The sequence below is a fragment of the Rhinolophus sinicus genome, chromosome 2, assembly GCF_057876585.1.
Source record: "Rhinolophus sinicus isolate RSI-liver-muscle chromosome 2, RSI-T2T, whole genome shotgun sequence".
Lineage (NCBI taxonomy): Eukaryota > Metazoa > Chordata > Mammalia > Chiroptera > Rhinolophidae > Rhinolophus > Rhinolophus sinicus.
This window is the reverse complement of record NC_142502.1, coordinates 104,396,372-104,414,476: the sequence shown is the minus strand read 5'-3', so window position 1 is coordinate 104,414,476 and position 18,105 is coordinate 104,396,372. Positions and strand designations below refer to the sequence as shown.

At 43.5% G+C, this 18,105-nt stretch overlaps 1 protein-coding gene across 1 annotated transcript in view; it reads left to right on the top strand.

The window, feature by feature from the left end:
- The window catches only part of BLTP3A (bridge-like lipid transfer protein family member 3A), a 51,595-nt gene that overhangs the window by 23,205 nt on the left and 10,285 nt on the right, over positions 1-18,105 (top strand). Inside the window, exons 5-14 of the mRNA XM_019738731.3 lie at positions 7,273-7,462; positions 7,770-7,910; positions 8,323-8,493; positions 9,192-9,384; positions 12,474-12,560; positions 13,096-13,266; positions 13,671-13,810; positions 14,432-14,573; positions 14,826-15,019; positions 15,226-16,682. Of these exons, the coding sequence (XP_019594290.2) occupies positions 7,273-7,462; positions 7,770-7,910; positions 8,323-8,493; positions 9,192-9,384; positions 12,474-12,560; positions 13,096-13,266; positions 13,671-13,810; positions 14,432-14,573; positions 14,826-15,019; positions 15,226-16,682 (2,886 nt within the window). The remainder of the gene's footprint in view (positions 1-7,272; positions 7,463-7,769; positions 7,911-8,322; positions 8,494-9,191; positions 9,385-12,473; positions 12,561-13,095; positions 13,267-13,670; positions 13,811-14,431; positions 14,574-14,825; positions 15,020-15,225; positions 16,683-18,105) is intronic.

The following is an 18,105-nucleotide window of genomic DNA, read 5'->3' as shown; positions in this document are numbered from 1 at the left end:
TTAGGAGCATGGAGCTCTAACCGCCTGAGCCACCGGACTGGTCCCCTGGGTTTTGTTTTTTTTTTTTTTTTTTTTAAGAATAGTTCAGAAATGGTTCTGTGTGTTTCCTATTTTAACACATCTGAAGGCACATAATGTTGCTTTGGTTAAGATTAATTAGTGGATTCCAATGATTTTGGCCCGATTTGTCCATTATGATAAGATCCTCAGCTACCTTTCGCCTCATGGCTTAAGGACCATTGATGATAGCTATTTACATCCTTTATTTCATTGTGGGATGCAAAATAGGGATTTTATAATTATTTTATTCCCATCACATTTCTTAGTTGTGATTTTCTATAAAGGATGTTCTTTCACCAACTATTTGATTACCCTGAAATATAGTTTGTACAGGAATGTCAGGATAAATGCTGGATTCTTTACCTTTATCAGATCAAATTTAAAACTGACACCTAAAACGAATACAATGTTATATGTAAATTTATCTCAATAGAAAAAGAATTATGAGTTCACACCCTAGTAATCGCCAGAGATTTTTTTGGGGTGTGGGGAGGAAGAAGAAGGATTATCATTTTGAATCCATGGATTTTTTTTACAGCTTTATTACAGTATAATGGACATAAAATAGACTGCACATGTATAAACTATACGATTTGATAAGTTTTGGCGTATGCATATACTCATGAACCCATAATCACCATCAAGATAATAATGAACATGTCCATCACCCCCACACGTATTGTTCTCCTTTGTATCCCCCTTTCCCTTTAGCACCCCCTCCTAGCCCCAGACAAACACTGGCTTTGTCATATAGATTAGTTTGCATTTTCTATAATTTTATGTAAACGAAATCATATAGTATGCATTGTTTTTTTGTCTTCTTTTATTCAGCATAATTGTTTTGAGATTCCTCCCTGTTGTTGAGTGTATCGATAGTTCATTCCTGTTATTGCTGAGTAATAATATTCCATTATGTGGAAATACCACAACTTGTTGATAGACTTTTATTTTCAGTTTTTGGCTATTGTGAATAATGCTGATACATACATTCGTATACAGGTTTCTGTATGGTTATGTGCTTTATTTCCCTTGGGTAAATGCCTAGGAGTGGAATGGTTGGGTGGTATGGTAGGTATGGATTTAACTTTTTAAGAAACTGTCAAACTTTTCCAGAGTGGTAGTAATAAATAGTTCACGTTTTACATTCTTTTACATGTTTTCACGTTTTACATTTCTTATGTCCTCCATTTACATTTACTTTTTCAATATGTTTGTTGTATGTAAGACTTTTATAGTCATTATTATTTTTGGTGTTCAGATGTCCCCATCTTTGGCCAGTGAGTACCGTACAGAGTAACGTCCTATGTCCTGGACAAGAATCCAGTAATTTTCCTGCTTCTAGACAGAACAAGATGTTTCAGGCTTCTCTGTACATCCTTACCTCAGACCTGGAATCAGACATTTCTCCAAGGGATGCTGATTCCTTTTAGTGAGAAATGTTATTTAGAAATTACACTCTGAGCTAACTGGTATTCATTGAGTTGTCATTGCTTTGAGGGCTTTTCATTGTTCAGATTTAGGGAAAAGGTATTTTTAAGAAAGAAAAATAAATCTTGATAATATCCTGATATTTCTCAATGCAAATTTTAAAAAGAGGATTTTGAGTTAACTTTTTAGATTTAATATTTGTGTTTTTTATTCGTATGTTGAATCTTGGTTCCTAACAATAATCTAGTAATAAATAATTTACTTCTTTGATCGTTTCAAAAAACATGACAGAACCAATATTATAATTATCAAGACTACGGAATGCAGTAGATTTCTGTGTGTGTGTGTATATGTGTGTTTTAATCCTATGATATATACCATTAGGGATGTATAGTCAAAATACTGTGTTTTCAAGTCACTTGAAATCTTCATGTGGTTGGATACTGATTTGACATACAGAGAGGTTCATTTGTTTCAGTTATGTTATTTTTTTAAGGACAATTTTGTTTATAGCAGTTTTAGTTTTACAGTAATATTGAGGAGGGTATGGAGAGTTCCCGTGTATCCCTGCCGCCACACACACAGCCTTTCCCATTACCAACACCCCCACCAGAGTGGGACATTCATCACAATCGGTGATGCTACACTGACGCATCACTGTCACCCAGAGTCCATAGTCTATGTTAAGATTCACTCCTGTTGGCACTTTCTGTGTTTTTGGACAAATGTGTAATGACATGTGTCCGTCATTTCAGAATCCTACAGTGTATTTTCACTGCCTGAAAAGCCCTCTGTGCGCCACCCATTTGTTCCTCTCCCCACCTCTAATCCCTGGCAATCATTGGTCTTTTTACTGTCTCTGTATTTTTTCCTTTTTCAGAATGTCATATAGTTGGAATCATACAGTATGATTCCATCTTTTTAGGTTGGCTTCTTTCACTTAGTAATATGCATTTAAGGTTCCTCCATGTCTTCTCATGGCGCTTAAGTGTATTTCATTATCTGGATTTCCCACAGTTTACGTAGCTATCACCTACTGAAGGACATCCTGGTTGCTTCCAAATTTTGGCAGTTATGAATAAGCTGCTATACATGTCCATATGTAAGGTTTTGTGTGGACATAAGTTTTCAGCCCCTTTGGGTGAATATGAAGGAGGCTGATTGCTAGATCGTATGGTAAGAGGATGTTTAGTCTTGTAAGCAACCGCCAAACTGTCTTCCAAAGTGGCGGTGCCATTTTGCGTTCCCGCCAGCAATAGTGCGAGTTTCTGCTGCTCCATATCCTTGCCCGTGTCCCGGGCGTGGGCCATTCTAATAGGTGTGTAGTGGGATCTCATTGTTTTCATTTGCGTTTCCCCGAGGACCTATGATGTAGAGCACCTTCCCTGTGCCTGTTTGCCATTTGTGTATCTTTGGTGAAGTGCCTATGAATGTCTTTGGCCTATGTTCTAATTGGGTTGTTTGTTTTCTTATTGTTTGAGTTTCGAGAGTTTTTGTATATTTTTGGATAACAATCTTTAATCAGATGTGTCTTTTGCAATATTTTCTCCCAGTCTGTGGCTTGTCTTCTCATTCTCTTGATACTGCCTTTTGCAGAACAGAAGTTTTTAATTTAATGAAGTCCAGCTTATCCATGATTTCTTTCATGGACCATGTCTTTGGTGTTGTATCTACAGAGGTGTCACCCTCCCCAAGGTCATCTAGGTTTTCTCCTGTTATCTTCCAGGAGTTTTATATCGGGTTGTTTTTAATTTTTAAATGGTTTTTAATTTATTTTTTAACTATGTAAAATTACATAGTACCAAAGTTAAAACTATAAAACAAGGTATATTATAATACATATGTTTGTGTGTCCCCACTCCCTTTTTTACACAAAGTGTAGCATACCATAAACACGTTCAACGTTGCTTTTTTCTTTTTAAACACATATGCTGGCGATCACTCCATAGAAGCAGATAGAGAGATGTTCCTTGTTCCTTTTTGCACCTGCAGAATACTCAGTATTTTATGGAGGCATCAGTTATATAGCCAGTTCTCTATTGCTATATATTGGAATTATTTCCAGATTCTTTGCTGTTAGAAATAGTACAGCAATAAATGACCCTGTTCATAAGTCACTTAGAATTTTGCCAGCATATTTTTTAAAAACAGCTTTATTGAGATGTAATTAACATACCATAGAATTCATCCATTTGAAGTGGACAGTTCAGTGGTTTTTAGTATATACACCAAGTTGTGCAGCTATCGCCACAATCAATTTTAGAACATTTTTATCACCCAAAAAGAAATCTCATGCCTATTAGCAGTCGCTTCCCATTGTCCCCTGGCTTAGCCTTAGGCAACCATTAATCCACTTCCTGTATGTATTCTGATCATATCATATAAAGAGAATCATAAACTGTGTGGTTTCTCGTGACTGGCTTCTTTCACTTTCACGTAGTATATGATATTTTCAAGGTTCCTCCATGTTGTAGGATGTTTCAGTACTTTATTTCTTGTTATGGCTGAATACTATTCTATCTTATGGATAGACCACATTTTATTTATCCATTCATCAGTTGATGGTCATTTGGGTTGTTTCTTTTTTTTTCTAGCATATTTTGGGATAGAGTCCTAGAAGTGGCACTATTAGGTCAAAGGGCAAATGCATGTATAATTTTGATAGACATTGCTGAAGTCCCGCCATCAGGATTTTATAATTCCACCAGCAGTGTGTAAGAGGTCTTGTTTTCCCAGACGCTTGTCAACAGAGAATATTGTTAAACTTCAGGAATTTTGCCTAACTTAATAGATGACACATGGTTTTTCAGCGTAGTTTTTTTGTAAGTTGTATTGAGATGCGTAACATATTGAAGTGCACAGATCGTAAGTGTGTAGCTCAGTCATTCTTTACGAAGTTAACACATCAAGAAACAGATTACTTCCACTACCCCAGAAGCCTTCTGTGCCCTTTCTAGTCATACCCACCCCCAAGAGTAACTTTTATCCTTGTTTTGATTGTATTTATTTATTTTTCATGTTTGACCTAAATCTGATTTTTTTAAAAAGGTTTTTATTAAAATATAGCTCACATACAATATTATATTCGTTTCAGGTGTACACAGTAGTCATTTACCATTTATATACCTAAAGAAGTGATCACCAGGATATAAGTCCAGCCACCATCTGACACCGTACCACGCTCTCACAATATTATTTTCCTTTTTAACACCAAACATTAGTTTTTCCTATTTTTAAAGTTATATAAATGTAATCATATCATAGGTAGTCATTTGTATCTAGCTTTTTGTGAGAATCATCCATGTTGTCACATACATTTATAGTCCCTTCATCCTCGTTACTGTGTATTATCCCATGACGTGCCCCAGGTCTGTCCATGCTGTTGTGGGTGGACATTGGTTTGTCTCCGGTTCCTGGCTGTGAAGTATTGTGTCGCCATAGGGACCTGGCGTCTGTCAGGACCGTGGTCCACACAGGACTTGATGCACTTGTCAAAACCCTGGACCTGGACACCACAAAAAGTGACCTCTTCTCTATGTAAATTAACGCTATGTAAGAAAAAAGAAAAGTGCTGCTGGGAACTTTCCTGTGCATGTCTCTTGTACCTGCCTGGTGAGCATGCGTATACATTTCTGTTTTGTATCTACCTAGCAGTAGAGTTGCAGGGTCACAGGCTGTGTATATGTTCTCTTTTAGTAGATACTGCTAGAAAGGTTTTCAAAGTGCTGGTACTACTTTCCCCACTAGCAGCGCATGAGTTCCAGTTGCTAGCATTCAGTAATGTCTTTTCATTTTAGCCATTCTGATAGGTGTGTGGTTTTATCACATTTTGGTTTTAATTTGTATTTTCCTGATGATTGGTTTATTGGAATTTTGCATATCCTCTTTCATAAAGCATTGGTGTAAGTGTTTCACCCGTTTACCTTTTGGGTGTTGTTTGTGTTTTTCTTATTAATTTGGAGTTCTTTTTTTTTTTCTTCTTAAACTTTTATTTATTTTAAGTGTGTTTTTCCAGGACCCATCAGCTCCAAGTCAAGCAGTTGTTTCAATTTAGTTGTGGAGGGCGCAGCTCACAGTGGCCCATGTGGGGATCAAACCGGCCACCTTGTTGTTAAGAGCACCGCGCTCTAACCCACTGTGCTAACCGGCTGCCCCTGGAGTTCTTTATTCTAGAAACAAGTCCTCAGTTACATACATGTATTACAGCTATCTTCTCCTACTTCGTGGGTTCACTACCGCTCTTAATGTTTTCTTGTTGAGTAGACGTTGTTAATTCTAATGTAGTCTGGTATATCTAATCTATTTTTTGCTTTATGGCTGACACTTTGTGTGTCTTGTTTAAGGAATCTTTTCCTATCCTAAGGCATGAAGATAGTCTCCTGTGTTTTCTTCTTGTGCTTTATTGTTTGACCTTTTACATTTAGATCTCAATCAGTCTTGAAACTGACTATTTTTTTGTTTGGTGTAAGATGGGGTTAATATTATTTTTGTTCTCTATGGAGATCCTCAAATTGACCATGCACCATTATTGAAAGGACTGTCTTTCATCTTTCCTTAGTACAATGTCACCTTTTCTTAAATCGGTGACTCTCAGTGTAATTTTGATTTATGAGTGAGGCTGAACGTCATTTTTGTTTAATACCATTTACATTTATTTTGCTATGAACAGTTGCTGCTTTGTCCCATTTTTATTGAACTGTTCATCTTTTTCTTCTCAGTTTTTTGAAGCCCTTCGTGATGTAAATAGAAAATATACATATACAGTTGACGCTTGAACAACACAGGTTTGAACTGCACAGGTTCACTTATATGTGGATTTTTTTCAACAAATATGTACTGTAAATGTGTTTTCTCTTCCTCGTGGTTTTTTAAATAACATTTTCTTTTCTCTAGTTTACTTTATTATAAGAATACAATGTATAATACATATGACATACAAAATATGTGTTAATCAACTATTTTATTGGCAAAGCTTCCAATAGCAAAGGCTTTTTAGTAGTTAAGTTTTGAGGGAGTTGAAAGTTGTACATGGATTTGTGACTGCATGGGGGGGGCAGTGCCTCTCATCCCCGTGTTGCTCAAGTGTCAACTGTTTATGTTTATTTTAGTTTATAATTTCCAGACCTTCTTTTCATCTGTTGTAATGAGAATTGATTTCATGTACAGGTCAAGAAGGTCTCTGCTTTCCACATGCAGAAGTACTTTCAGAGGGCCTTCATTCCTCTCCTTGCCATTTTTGGCCTATGGAAGTGCAGCTCTGCTCTTTGGGGTATTAGATCAGGTCAGGGTTGGACTGTCCTTGATTAGATGTCACAGGATTACACCTCTTGCTCACCTAGCTGTCCTTCCTTCTTTCCACTACCTCTGCAGAGTATGCTCTGTGTTTGAAGATTTTATAGAAACCTACTGTTTCCTTCTGTAGTCATACCTCCTCTCACAGAAGATACTCCTTATTTATTCAGGTAGTTTGTGGACTGTAAAAAGATGTTTCGATTTATTCTGATAGGAAGGAGATTGTTTCCAGGTAAACTCTTCTCCTTTTATTCCATTCTTTTAAAAAATTCCATTAAAAAGAGTACTGTGTCATACAATTTTTTAGAAATTTAAAAAATGTAAGAAAGTAGAAATGGGAGGAGAGAAATAAAGAAAAAGAAATCATCCACAGTTGTAGCACCCAAAGATGGGCATTGTTTGTTATTAGTTCTGCCTGATGTGTCCGGTATAAAGAGCGTGTGTGCATAGTGTCACGTGATTCTGAACGTGGGTCTGCCTCGTTTGTTGTAGTGAATATGGCTTTGCCGAGAAGGTTGTGGAGGGGATGTTCATCGTTGTCAATTCCATCACCATCAAGATTCACTCCAAGGCCTTCCACGCTTCTTTTGAATTGTGGCAGCTCCAGGGCTACAGTGTCAACCCCAACTGGGAGCAGAGTGACCTCCGTCTCACCCGCATCACCGACCCCCGCCGAGGAGAGGTGACAGCCATAGCATTACAAGAGGAGAGAATGGGGGGATTCAAAGCAGGGCTAATTCTTAAAGGATGTTATTGCCCCTTTGGGGATTTCCTCAAATGATGCCCTATTCCTCGGAGCCCAGGGTCTCTTGTCCAGCGTTACTGCTACATCCTTTCCTCAGTTAAGGATCGCTGATCCACTGCCTTCCGTGGGTAGGCTCCTCGCTGAGAATGCTGGGAGTCTGCCTTGCCAGTCTTTTCTCCTTGGACGTTCTGCCTCTTAGTTACTTTCATGCACAGAATTCAGGGATTTTACTGTCTCCTTCCAGGTTTTGACATTTAAAGAAATAACTTGGCAGACGCTGCGGATTGAGGCAGATGCGACAGACAGCGGTGATCAGGACCTGGTCACTACCCCGCTGAGGCTCATCACCAACCAAGGCAGGATCCAGATAGCGCTCAAGAGAAGAGTGAGTGCTCTCTGTGCTCGCGAAAACTTCTGTCTTCCGTTCTCCCGGACAGCCTGGGAGTGGGGGTACCCTCTGTTGGGAATGTTATTGGTCCCTAGAATGACAGTTGAAAAAGGAGGGCCTGTGTTTCAGTGTTGTACAATATCCCCCAATAAGAGAACATTTCCATGTCCTTACATCTTAATTTTGGAAACCACAATTTTTACTTAATATAGGGACACCGACTTAGGCATCTGGAAGTTGTCTATTGCTGCTTTTAGTTTTAAGAAATTGACTCTCCAAAGCGCTTATACACTTCCCTTTCCTATACTGGGGATTGAAAAGCCATCTCTGAAATTGATTGGGTGACAGTCACTTTGAGGAGTTGGCATGATGCCACGTGTTGAACCTGTGCTCTGTGTGGTCCCTTCAGACCAAGGATTGCAACGTGGTCGCCTCCAAGCTGATGTTCCTGTTGGATGACCTGCTCTGGGTGCTGACGGACTCGCAGCTCAAGGCCATGATGAAGTACGCGGAGTCGCTGAGCGAGGCCATGGAGAAGGCCGCCCAGCAGAGGAAGAGCCTGGCCCCCGAACCTGTACAGGCAGGCGCAGAACAGCTGCCCTGGGCGGCGCTGGGGAGATGGGCGGCTGGGCCTAAGTCATACGAGCACAGGCGGGGCCTACACTTTGTTTGGCTTATTTATTTGGGGGACTTGTCGTTTACTTCTAAATGTGCATAGGCTTTGCCTGGGCCTCTGATTTATTCATTTACTCTGTTCATTGGGTGCTTCCCGTGTGTTGGGTATACAGTGCTAGCCACTGGAGAGGCAAAGGAGAATAGCCTCTTGTTCCTGTCCTTGGAGCTCTCAGTTTTGAAATCTGGATCCATAAACAAGTTCTTACGCTATGATGTAATAAGCGCTGCAGCAGCAGTAAACACTACGCTGTGAGGGCACAGAGACGGGGCATCCAGCTACCCGGCTGAAAGAGGGCATTTTGGGAAGACTTCCTGAGGAGGTGTTTTAGCATCAGTCAGCTAAGTCCTGCGGAGGAAGAGCTTGGGGTGCAACTCAGATCTCAGAGCAGTACTCGGACAGTTACTAGACTCATAATTAAGGGTTTTGGGAATTTGTGTTATTTACTTGGGACAGACCTCACTGAGTTACCAGGGGAACAGCGAGGAGAGGGAAGGAGTGTCTTGCTAAATTGTGATTTTCTTCAGGCTGGACTAACGCTTTGAAAAAGCTTGCACAGGGGTCTCTCAGGGTCTGGACTTCCTGTTTTTCTCTGTTACATACAGACCACCCCACCTGCTCCCAGTGCCCAGCAGTCCTGGGCCCAGGCATTTGGTGGCAGCCAGGGCAGCAGCAGCAACAGTAGCAACCGCCTCAGCCAGTACTTTGAGAACTTTGACGTGAAAGAGTCATCCTACCATCTGCTCATCTCCCGCCTGGACCTGCACATCTGTGATGACAGCCAGTCCCGAGAGCCAGGTATCCCCTGAGGCCTGGGCCTGGGCTGGGTGGTCCATCCGTGCCTTTAGCTCCGGGCAAAGCTTGGGGAGGAAGGCTCTTTCCAGAGCCTGTGGAGACTTGGGTTGGCTTCCCTCGATCACAGGCATTCCTCGAGCTTCCGCCTTCTGCTGGTAGCTCTCTTTCTGTTAACGTAAGCAGTGCTGTTCAGCCTTCAGGCAGCAACAGAACCGCCTGTAACACGTAATAAAATACAGAAGCTGGGGCTCTCCCCTCCCCCACGTAAGTCACAATCTTCAAGGGTACAGCCCACGCAGTGCATACTTTTTTTTTTCCTCTCTGCAAGTCCCTTGGGCAATGCTGACAACTGGTGTGTTAGGAAAGTAAATTCAACTTTAGGAAACCTCAGAATTTTCATATTTTTGAGTCAGTTGAAATAATTATGATGTGTAAATGTGCTCTTCCCAAACAGAGAGGTTATGCCGTGTTCTTATCTTGCTTTTATGTCCGTTAGAGCAACTGATATTACATACACATATACGTTTATTCAGAATGGAAAAGGAATTGACTCATTTCTTTCCTTCATGAGCCTTGGGGAAATCATTTAACTGCTTGCTGAACCTCTTTGAGTTTCTTTATTTGTGAACTTGAGTTAAATTATGTTTTATTTACCTCATAGGTTGTTGTCAGGCTCAAATGAGATAATATACTGAATTTTGAGGACCTTAATTATAGGCAGATACTAAGTATTATTATTCTGATGTCTGTTTTTGCAATATTCTGTCTGTTTTCTGTCTATACTTCCCCTTGCCACCAGTTCTTGATTTTAGATGCTCGTGTGGTAGATTTGTTTTTTGCTGCCTTACCCTCTCTGAAGGTTATGTCTGCCTCTTAATGAGACCGAGACTAACTTTCCTTGGGGTACCTCCTTTTCTTTTCCTGCTGGCGCACCAAACAGCATTGCCTCTCTTGCTTGGCTGTTCCTTGGTCTTGAGGTGACTTCAGCCCCCCTCTACTCCCACTGCGAGCCGAAAGGAACAGTGACAGCGTAAAGATTGTTTTTGCCACCACAGGGAATACATTGCTCACTGGTTTGCCACCCATTCATTTTGGAAGTTCTTTGTTAAAATGATTATTATTTTGTTTGGTTGTTTCTTCCAAGTGTTACTCTAAAGGCTCTGTTTTGTTTGTTTTGTTTTCAGTCCGCTCAGAAGCCTTTGTTAAAGATACACTATTGGGAGTTTCATCCTCTTCCTTGATGAGGGGAGTAGAGCACTGTGCCCGGCGTGTGGCAGGGTCCTGTAATCCCACTGTGACGTGACTGTAGCCTTCCCTGCAGCCCTTGATTTATTAAGCAAAATTAATCTATTTGGTGGAATTTAGGGAAGTTTTTGATGTGACATTTTTAGATGGGGATAAGTCCTGGCCTACCATCCCCAGGTGAGGGATGTGACAGTTCTTGGGACTGTGACTCTTCTTCTTGGGTTTAGGGAGAATGGGGAAGGGAGAACCAGGTGGTGTGGAAAGGGCTGTAAGATTCTCTGGGGTTGTTCTGTCCAGTGTGGTAGCCACTCGTCACATGTGACTTGGACACTTGAAATGTTGGCTGATCCAAACTAAGATTGCTGCAAGTGTAATATACACATAGAATTTTGACGTTATACCGGATGGCCCAGTGACTCAGGTGTTTGGAGTGTCGTGCTCCTAACCCTGATGTCGCGGGTTCCATTCCCACATGGGCCAGTGAGATGCGCCCTCTACAGCTAAGATTGTGAACAACAGCTCTCCCTGGAGCTGGGCTGCGGTGGGCAGCGGGAGGTCGGCATGAGCGGCCTTGAGCTGCCTTGGGCTACCGTGAGTGGCTGACTGACCGGCAACCGACTGCCTCAGCCGGGGGGAGCGCAAGGCTCATAATACCAGCGTGGGCCAGGGAGCTGTGTCCTACACAACTAGACTGAAACAACGGCTGGAACTGGAGGGGGGGCGGGGGGAGGCAGAAGAAGGGGGGAAAAAAAGATACAGTATAAAAATATAATGTAGAATACCTTGAAAATTATTTTCATATTGTTTACATGTTGAAAGGGTAATATTTTGGGTATATTGGTTTAAATAATATGTATTATTAAAATTAATTTCATTTTTAAAAAATCTTTTCATGTGGCTACTAGAAAATTGAAAATTATGTGACTCACATTGTATTTCTATTGGGTAGTATTGCTTTACAACTCTGTCAAGCGTAGTAGCCACTGGCCACATCTGGCTGTTTAAATTAAAATTACACACAATTAAGTGAGTTCCTCATTTCTACCAGCTACGTTTCAAGTGCTTGATACAACCCCATGGTATTTCCCTTCACCCTAGTAAGGGGAGGGAGTGGAAGTGAGGAACAGGGTAGGTCAGACAATACATAAATGTAGATGAATATTCCCTACTCTTACAGTTCTTAGAGTCTAGTTGGAGAGATAAGATAGAAACCTGGAAAATTCATTAAGAATTTCATGTAAATTCAAGATAAACATAATACAATATTTGACTTATTGCTAAAAGTTCCAACTTACCTACAATTTTCTGTTTATTTTACAGTGTTCTTGTTAGTGCAGTATTTTTATATTCCATGATATTTTGTATGTATAGTATATAATGATTGTCTAATACACAGCTTTTGCTGTGAGGCCCAGGTATGAAAGGAAATAACATGGGCCCTGTTTTTTGGGGAATCTGGCTTACACCTCTCCAGGCGTTGTGATGTATTGTGCAGCAATACAAATATTGTTAGGATTGGGGGACCCAATCAATCAAGGTTGTAGAACATGTGTGCGGGAGACCTAAGATTAGAATTCTTAAATCCTGAGTTTTACAGTTTCTTTTGCCTTTCTGGAAATCTGGCAGTCATTTACAGAGACAGTAGAACGTACATTTTTGATCTTTCAGAGCATGTCTATTGACTGTTGCAACTCGAAAGAGGGGGGACTTGGTTTTGCAAATCACCTGACATCACGGTCTTTTAGGAAACTGTGTATCAGTCCCTCAAGGGGACTTTTAATGCTTCAAGTGGTGTTTAGGCTTCTTTGTTCCTTCTGCTGCTGTTCACCTTTATTTTTCTTTTATAGGTGTCTCTGCAAATAGACTCATGGGTGGTGCCATGCAGCTTACCTTCCGCAAGATGGCATTTGACTATTACCCCTTCCATTGGGCAGGTAGGAGATTTCTGAATGGGGGAAGTTCTAGCATAGCCCAGGTATTGAGAACAGATTCCTGGGTTCACCCCTGACTGCCCAGCAAGAAGGTGCGAGGGATTGCAGCACATGAGGTATTGGAAATAACCCTCTTCAAGAGGACATCTGGAAACTTTCAGGGTCCATTAATTGATGATTCTTTATCAGTGATGAGAGGAAGAAGGGAGGGAAGGCAGTGCCTGAGGTGTCGCTTTTCATTCTACCCTCTGCCCCTTATTGCTACTAGATTTAGAGCCTCTCCAGTAGTTTATGGTCAAAGATGGCAGGTCAGCAGCTGGTCTTCAGGAATCTCAGGGAAAAATCACGTATGGAATCCAGAAGAACTTGAGTGCTCTCACTGGATAATTTGTACTTATTCCAGAGAATTCTGGATTGGGGCTGAGGGATCAGATTCTGAACTATCACTAGACCAATGGAAAGGAAAAATTGGAACATTGGATCATGATCTTTTTGCTTCTCTATTGGATTAAAATCTTTTTGCGTCTCTATTGCACAGGCGATAGCTGCAAACACTGGGTGCGGCACTGTGACGCCATGGAGACCCGAGGCCAGTGGGCCCAGAAACTGGTGATGGAATTTCAGAGTAAAATGGAGAAGTGGCATGAGGAGACAGGTCTGCAGCCTCCCTGGCACCTGGGGGTAGACTCTCCCTTCCGGAAGAAAGCAGGTAGGTTATGAGGAACTGGAGGACTCGCATTGTAACCTCTTGCCGTTTACCTTGGAATATCCAGTGGAGATAAAACACTGGACTAGCTTATCATCCCAACTTATTCCTGGCTAATTAATTATCCCAACCGTATCCCATGGAGAATCAACAGTGACTTTTTTCTGCACAGAGTCCTGTTTGTCCCCAGGGATAGCTGCAGTGTTGAAGAGAGGTTGTCATCACCTCTGCTCATAGGCTGTTCCCTTGGTCTTAGGGCGAATATGACTTTTGAGTTCCATCCAGGAGCTACACAGTCTTAAGCCCTATTTCCTACATGCAGCCTTAATGATCTTAGGATTTTTACTTCCTATTAATAATGGGAGTTGAATGTATCTGATTCTCTTCCCTGCCTTCTTTTTATTTAGATTCCCTCTCCACTCCTCGAAAGAAGCCCCTTGAGAGAAGCCCCGGTCAGGGCCGACAGGCTGCCTTCCGGCCTCCAGCGTGGCACCGCTTGCGCTCTAGCTGCGTGGTGATTCGGGTGGATGACTTGGACATTCACCAGGTGAGGGCCCAGGACACGGGACGGCGTCGGAAAGGGCCGGGGCAGGTCATTTCAAAGGCAACCAGTGTGAACAAAGTTGTGGAATTGGGGGCTGTTTCCCTTACTCCTGGTGGGTCAACACTTGTCTGTTTGTCTCCCTCTTTGTAAAAAAAATTTTTAAAGATTTGTGTTAAGCTATAGCTAACATGCAATATTACATTAGTTTCAGGGGTGCCCCATAGTTATTCACCATTTATATACCTAAAGAAGTGATCACCACGATAAGTCCAGCCACCGTCTGACACCGTACCAGCTATCACAATATTAGTGACTATATTCCCCGTGCTGTACGTTGTATCCCTGTGACTTATTTGTTTTGTACCTGGGCATCTGTTTCTTTCTGAGCATAGTTGCTGAGATCAGAACTTGGGATTCTCCTAGTTTCCTCTGAATACCCTACTCCAAAGCTTCCATTGAAAAAACGAACTTGTGGCTAATGTTCAAGGCAGGTGTTAGGATGCCTGGAACACGTGTAAAAGCGCCGTGCTCCCTGGGACGGCCTTCAGAAGGATAGTAGAAGAAAGTGAGGAAATTCTATTCTGGGTGCAGTATAGATGCTGACGGTCGTTTGTGATTGTGTAGGTTTCTACAGCTGGACAGCCCAGTAAGAAGCCGTCTACACTCCTTTCCTGCAGTCGGAAACTTCACAACCTCCCCACTCAGGTCTCTGCCATTCACATTGAGTTCACAGAGTATTATTTCCCAGATAATCAGGAGCTTCCAGGTAGGCATCAGAACTGGTCATTTCTTACTGTCCAGCGTATGCTCTTCCCGTTTGACACCCTCGGGGCCACGACGTGTGTTCTCATTTGTTGTTAGGAGGTTTGGGGGTGTGAGTTTAGCACACCTTTGTTAAAAACTCGCCCTGTATAAATATGTGCATTTGCTTTCTTGGTAGTAAAATGAATATTAGTTGGTAAGTAGGAGTCCCGTTGCTACTTTGTACATGGTCATTCTGTTTTTCTCTGCTTTCCAGTTCCCTGTCCCAATCTCTACATTCAGTTAAATGGTCTGACATTTACTATGGACCCTGTCAGCTTGCTCTGGGGAAATCTCTTCTGCCTGGATTTATACCGCAGCTTAGAGCAGTTCAAAGCTATCTACAAACTGGAAGATTCAAGCCAAAAAGATGAACACCTGGACATCCGACTGGATGCCTTCTGGTTGAAGGTAGGGAGACAGTGGGATTTTGTTCCCTGTTGGCAGCCACAGTTGCATTTCTCCCAGTGTTATAATCCAGGGTTCTGCTCTGTCCATTTGATAGAAGTAAGAAAAACAGCTTCTCAGCCCAAACGGTCTTTCATGTGTGTATTAATGGTGGAGTGTGGAGATTCTCTGATGGCCTTTCTGAATAAGGTTTCATTTTCTCTCTGAAGGTGAGCTTCCCGCTGGAAAAGAGAGAGCAGGCTCGGTTGCATCGGCCGCAGGCCCTCGTCTTCTCTGCAGCAGGCATGACTGCCACCAACACACGTCATGCCCCACACTCTAGCTGTCCAGACCTCCAAAGTCTCTTCCGGGGTTTTGCTGCTGCCGAGTTCTTTCATTCCAATTATGTTCACTTCCCCAAGGTTCCAGGTGGCTTTAGCCTTCTGCACATACTGTTTTTGCATCATGCCTTCCAGATGGATTCCAGACTCCCTCAGCCTAATACTCTCCCTCCCCAGAGGCCTAAGGCTTCCCAGGATCTCTGGTCTGTCCACTTCCCCCAGATCTCCTTGGACTTTGAGGGAACAGAGAACTTCAAAGGCCGTACCTTGAATTTTGTGGCCCCCTTCCCCTTGTCCATTTGGGCCTGTCTCCCTGTCCGCTGGCAGCAGGAGCAGGCACGGAAGCTCCTTTTGGCCACAGAAGGGAGGCTGAAACCATCCGCCAGCTTTGGCAGTCCTGTTCCGTCTGAGGCCCTTGCCCCTGACCCTATGTCCCATCTGAGGTCAAAGACCGAGCATGATTTGAAAAGCCTGTTGGGCCTTACGGAAGTCATGGAAATTCTGCGAGAAGGCAATGGTGGTGTGGACAGCAAAGGGCCTGTGACCCAGCTGCAGGACGCAGCAGATGTGCACGTGCTCGTCCACTCCCCAGCCCATGTCCGCGTGAGGCTCGACCACTACCAGTACCTGGCCCTGCTCCGCCTGAAGGACGTGCTGCAGGGGCTTCAGGAGCAGCTGACCAAGGATACCGAGGCCATGACTGGGTGTCCCCTGCAGGACCAGACTGCGTGCATTGGGGTCCTCTTCCCCAGTGCTGAGGTGGCTCTGCTCATGCGTCCTGCCCCTGGGGCTGTGGAAGCTGAGTCCGCAGGTTCAGGTACCACCAGCCTTATAGACTCGGAGCTGTCTCCTTCCGAGGATCCCGAGCTGAAGTCTGATGCCTCCTCAGACCAGGGCCCCGCAAGCCCTGACAAGGTTCTGGAGGACAGTGGCATTGACAATCGGGCCGCGTCCCAGGATGGGCCACTGCCTCTCCATAGCAATGGAGAGCTGCAGGACTCGGACTCTCTCGCACAGCAGCTGGCGGGGAAGGGCCACGAAGCAGTGGATTCCCAGCAGGTCAAGAGGCTGAGCAGAGACCCAGCCCCCAGCTCACCAGCTGCGCCGAAGCCCCCCAGTGGCAGGGATTCCGCTGTGAATGGACAGGGCGAACTTATGCCTTTGAAGAACATTGAGGGAGAACTGTCAAGTGCTATTCACATGACCAAGGACGCTACCAAGGAGGCCCTGCACGCCACCATGGACCTCACCAAGGAAGCTGTGTCCTTGACTAAGGACGCCTTCAGCCTGGGCCGAGACCGCATGACCTCCACCGTGCACAAGATGTTGTCCCTGCCCCCAGCCAAGTGAGTGAGTCCCGGGGTCGGTGTGCGTGAGGCCCGTCCTGTGTGCGCAGTTAGACTGGGAAGCGCCACAGTCCAGAGGCCTGCACAGGACGGCCCAGTTCACGTAGCAAAGCCCTTAGTGTTCAGAGCTGCCTGCAGGGCAGTGGAGGCGTTTTCAGGCTGCGTGGAGGAGACAGGCACCAATTGGAGAGACTCATTTTCAGGCTACATCTAATTCTGTGATAGGGGAGGAACCAGAAATGGCAATAAAATAACACGAAATCCCGTGGATTTTCACATGCCTCCACATACCATAGCCTGTTCTTGGGCAGTTTTCCAGTCAACATTTATTGCTTTTAGGATCTAATTATCTCCTCTTTCACCTATTTACTGTTACTGACACAGACATGCTGTGTCAGAGTAATAATACCTGGTATCTGTGATATTTTGTTCTGCTCGCTGGCCTCTCATGTAAAATTCATTTGACTTGATCCCCTCAGCAGCCTGACAGGCAGCTGCAGAAACTTGTATCCCTAGTTTGTAGCTGAGGAAACAGGCTTCAGAGAGGATGTACCTGTGAATCCTGTATTGCAGAGAGAAACTTGGGGCTTCGGACTTGCTCTTTCTGGTAAACCTTGTCAGCGTCTGCCAGAGTCCTGGAGAAGGAAGAATTTCATCCACTTGTTCAGCAATATTATTTGAGCCATGTTGTGTGCCAGGCTCTGTGTTAGACACTGGAGATACGGTAGGAAGGAAGCAGAAAGACACAGAAAAGGTGCAGATGTTTCCTTGGGTGCCTTGTGGTTTTAGGAAAGTTAATGAAGACTACGGGAACTCTTTGCTGGGACCCTTTGTGGTTTGGGGACCATGGTATGAAGACCAGTGACTTTAGAGCTTTTGTCTAAGTCGATTGTCTTAAGTGGGCCTCTCAGCATTGCCTGTGGGTGTGCTGGTGCCTGGGGGGCATAGGTAGTCTAGGAGGAAGGAGGGGGGAAAACGCAAAGCGGTGAATGATACAATAATCCAACAACACTCAGAGTAGTTCCAGGCTCCTTTTTACTATGTTGTGCCGTTCTAGCTTTATCTTCCACTGCTCCCCCCAACACAATCTACTGGTGTCGAGCTACTTACTGTCTCTAAAAGTACCTTTTGTTTTCTTTGCTTATGCTGTTTCTTCCCCACAGAATGCCCTCTTCCCTGTCTCTTTCATCGTCCTTCAAGGACCAACTCAAATGCCACCTCCTCCCACAAAGCAGGTCTTGACCCCCTTTCTCCTTCTCGTTTCCCCTCTTTACTATAGCCTGGCCTTTGGCTCATTCCTCTGTCCCTCTCGTATGGTGTGTAACGTACTCCCATGTAATGGTACGTGTGTATGCGTCTCCTCTCTCCTGGTAGATTGTAAGTTCTTTGAGGACAAGGGTGTCTTATTCGGCACTTTGTTCAC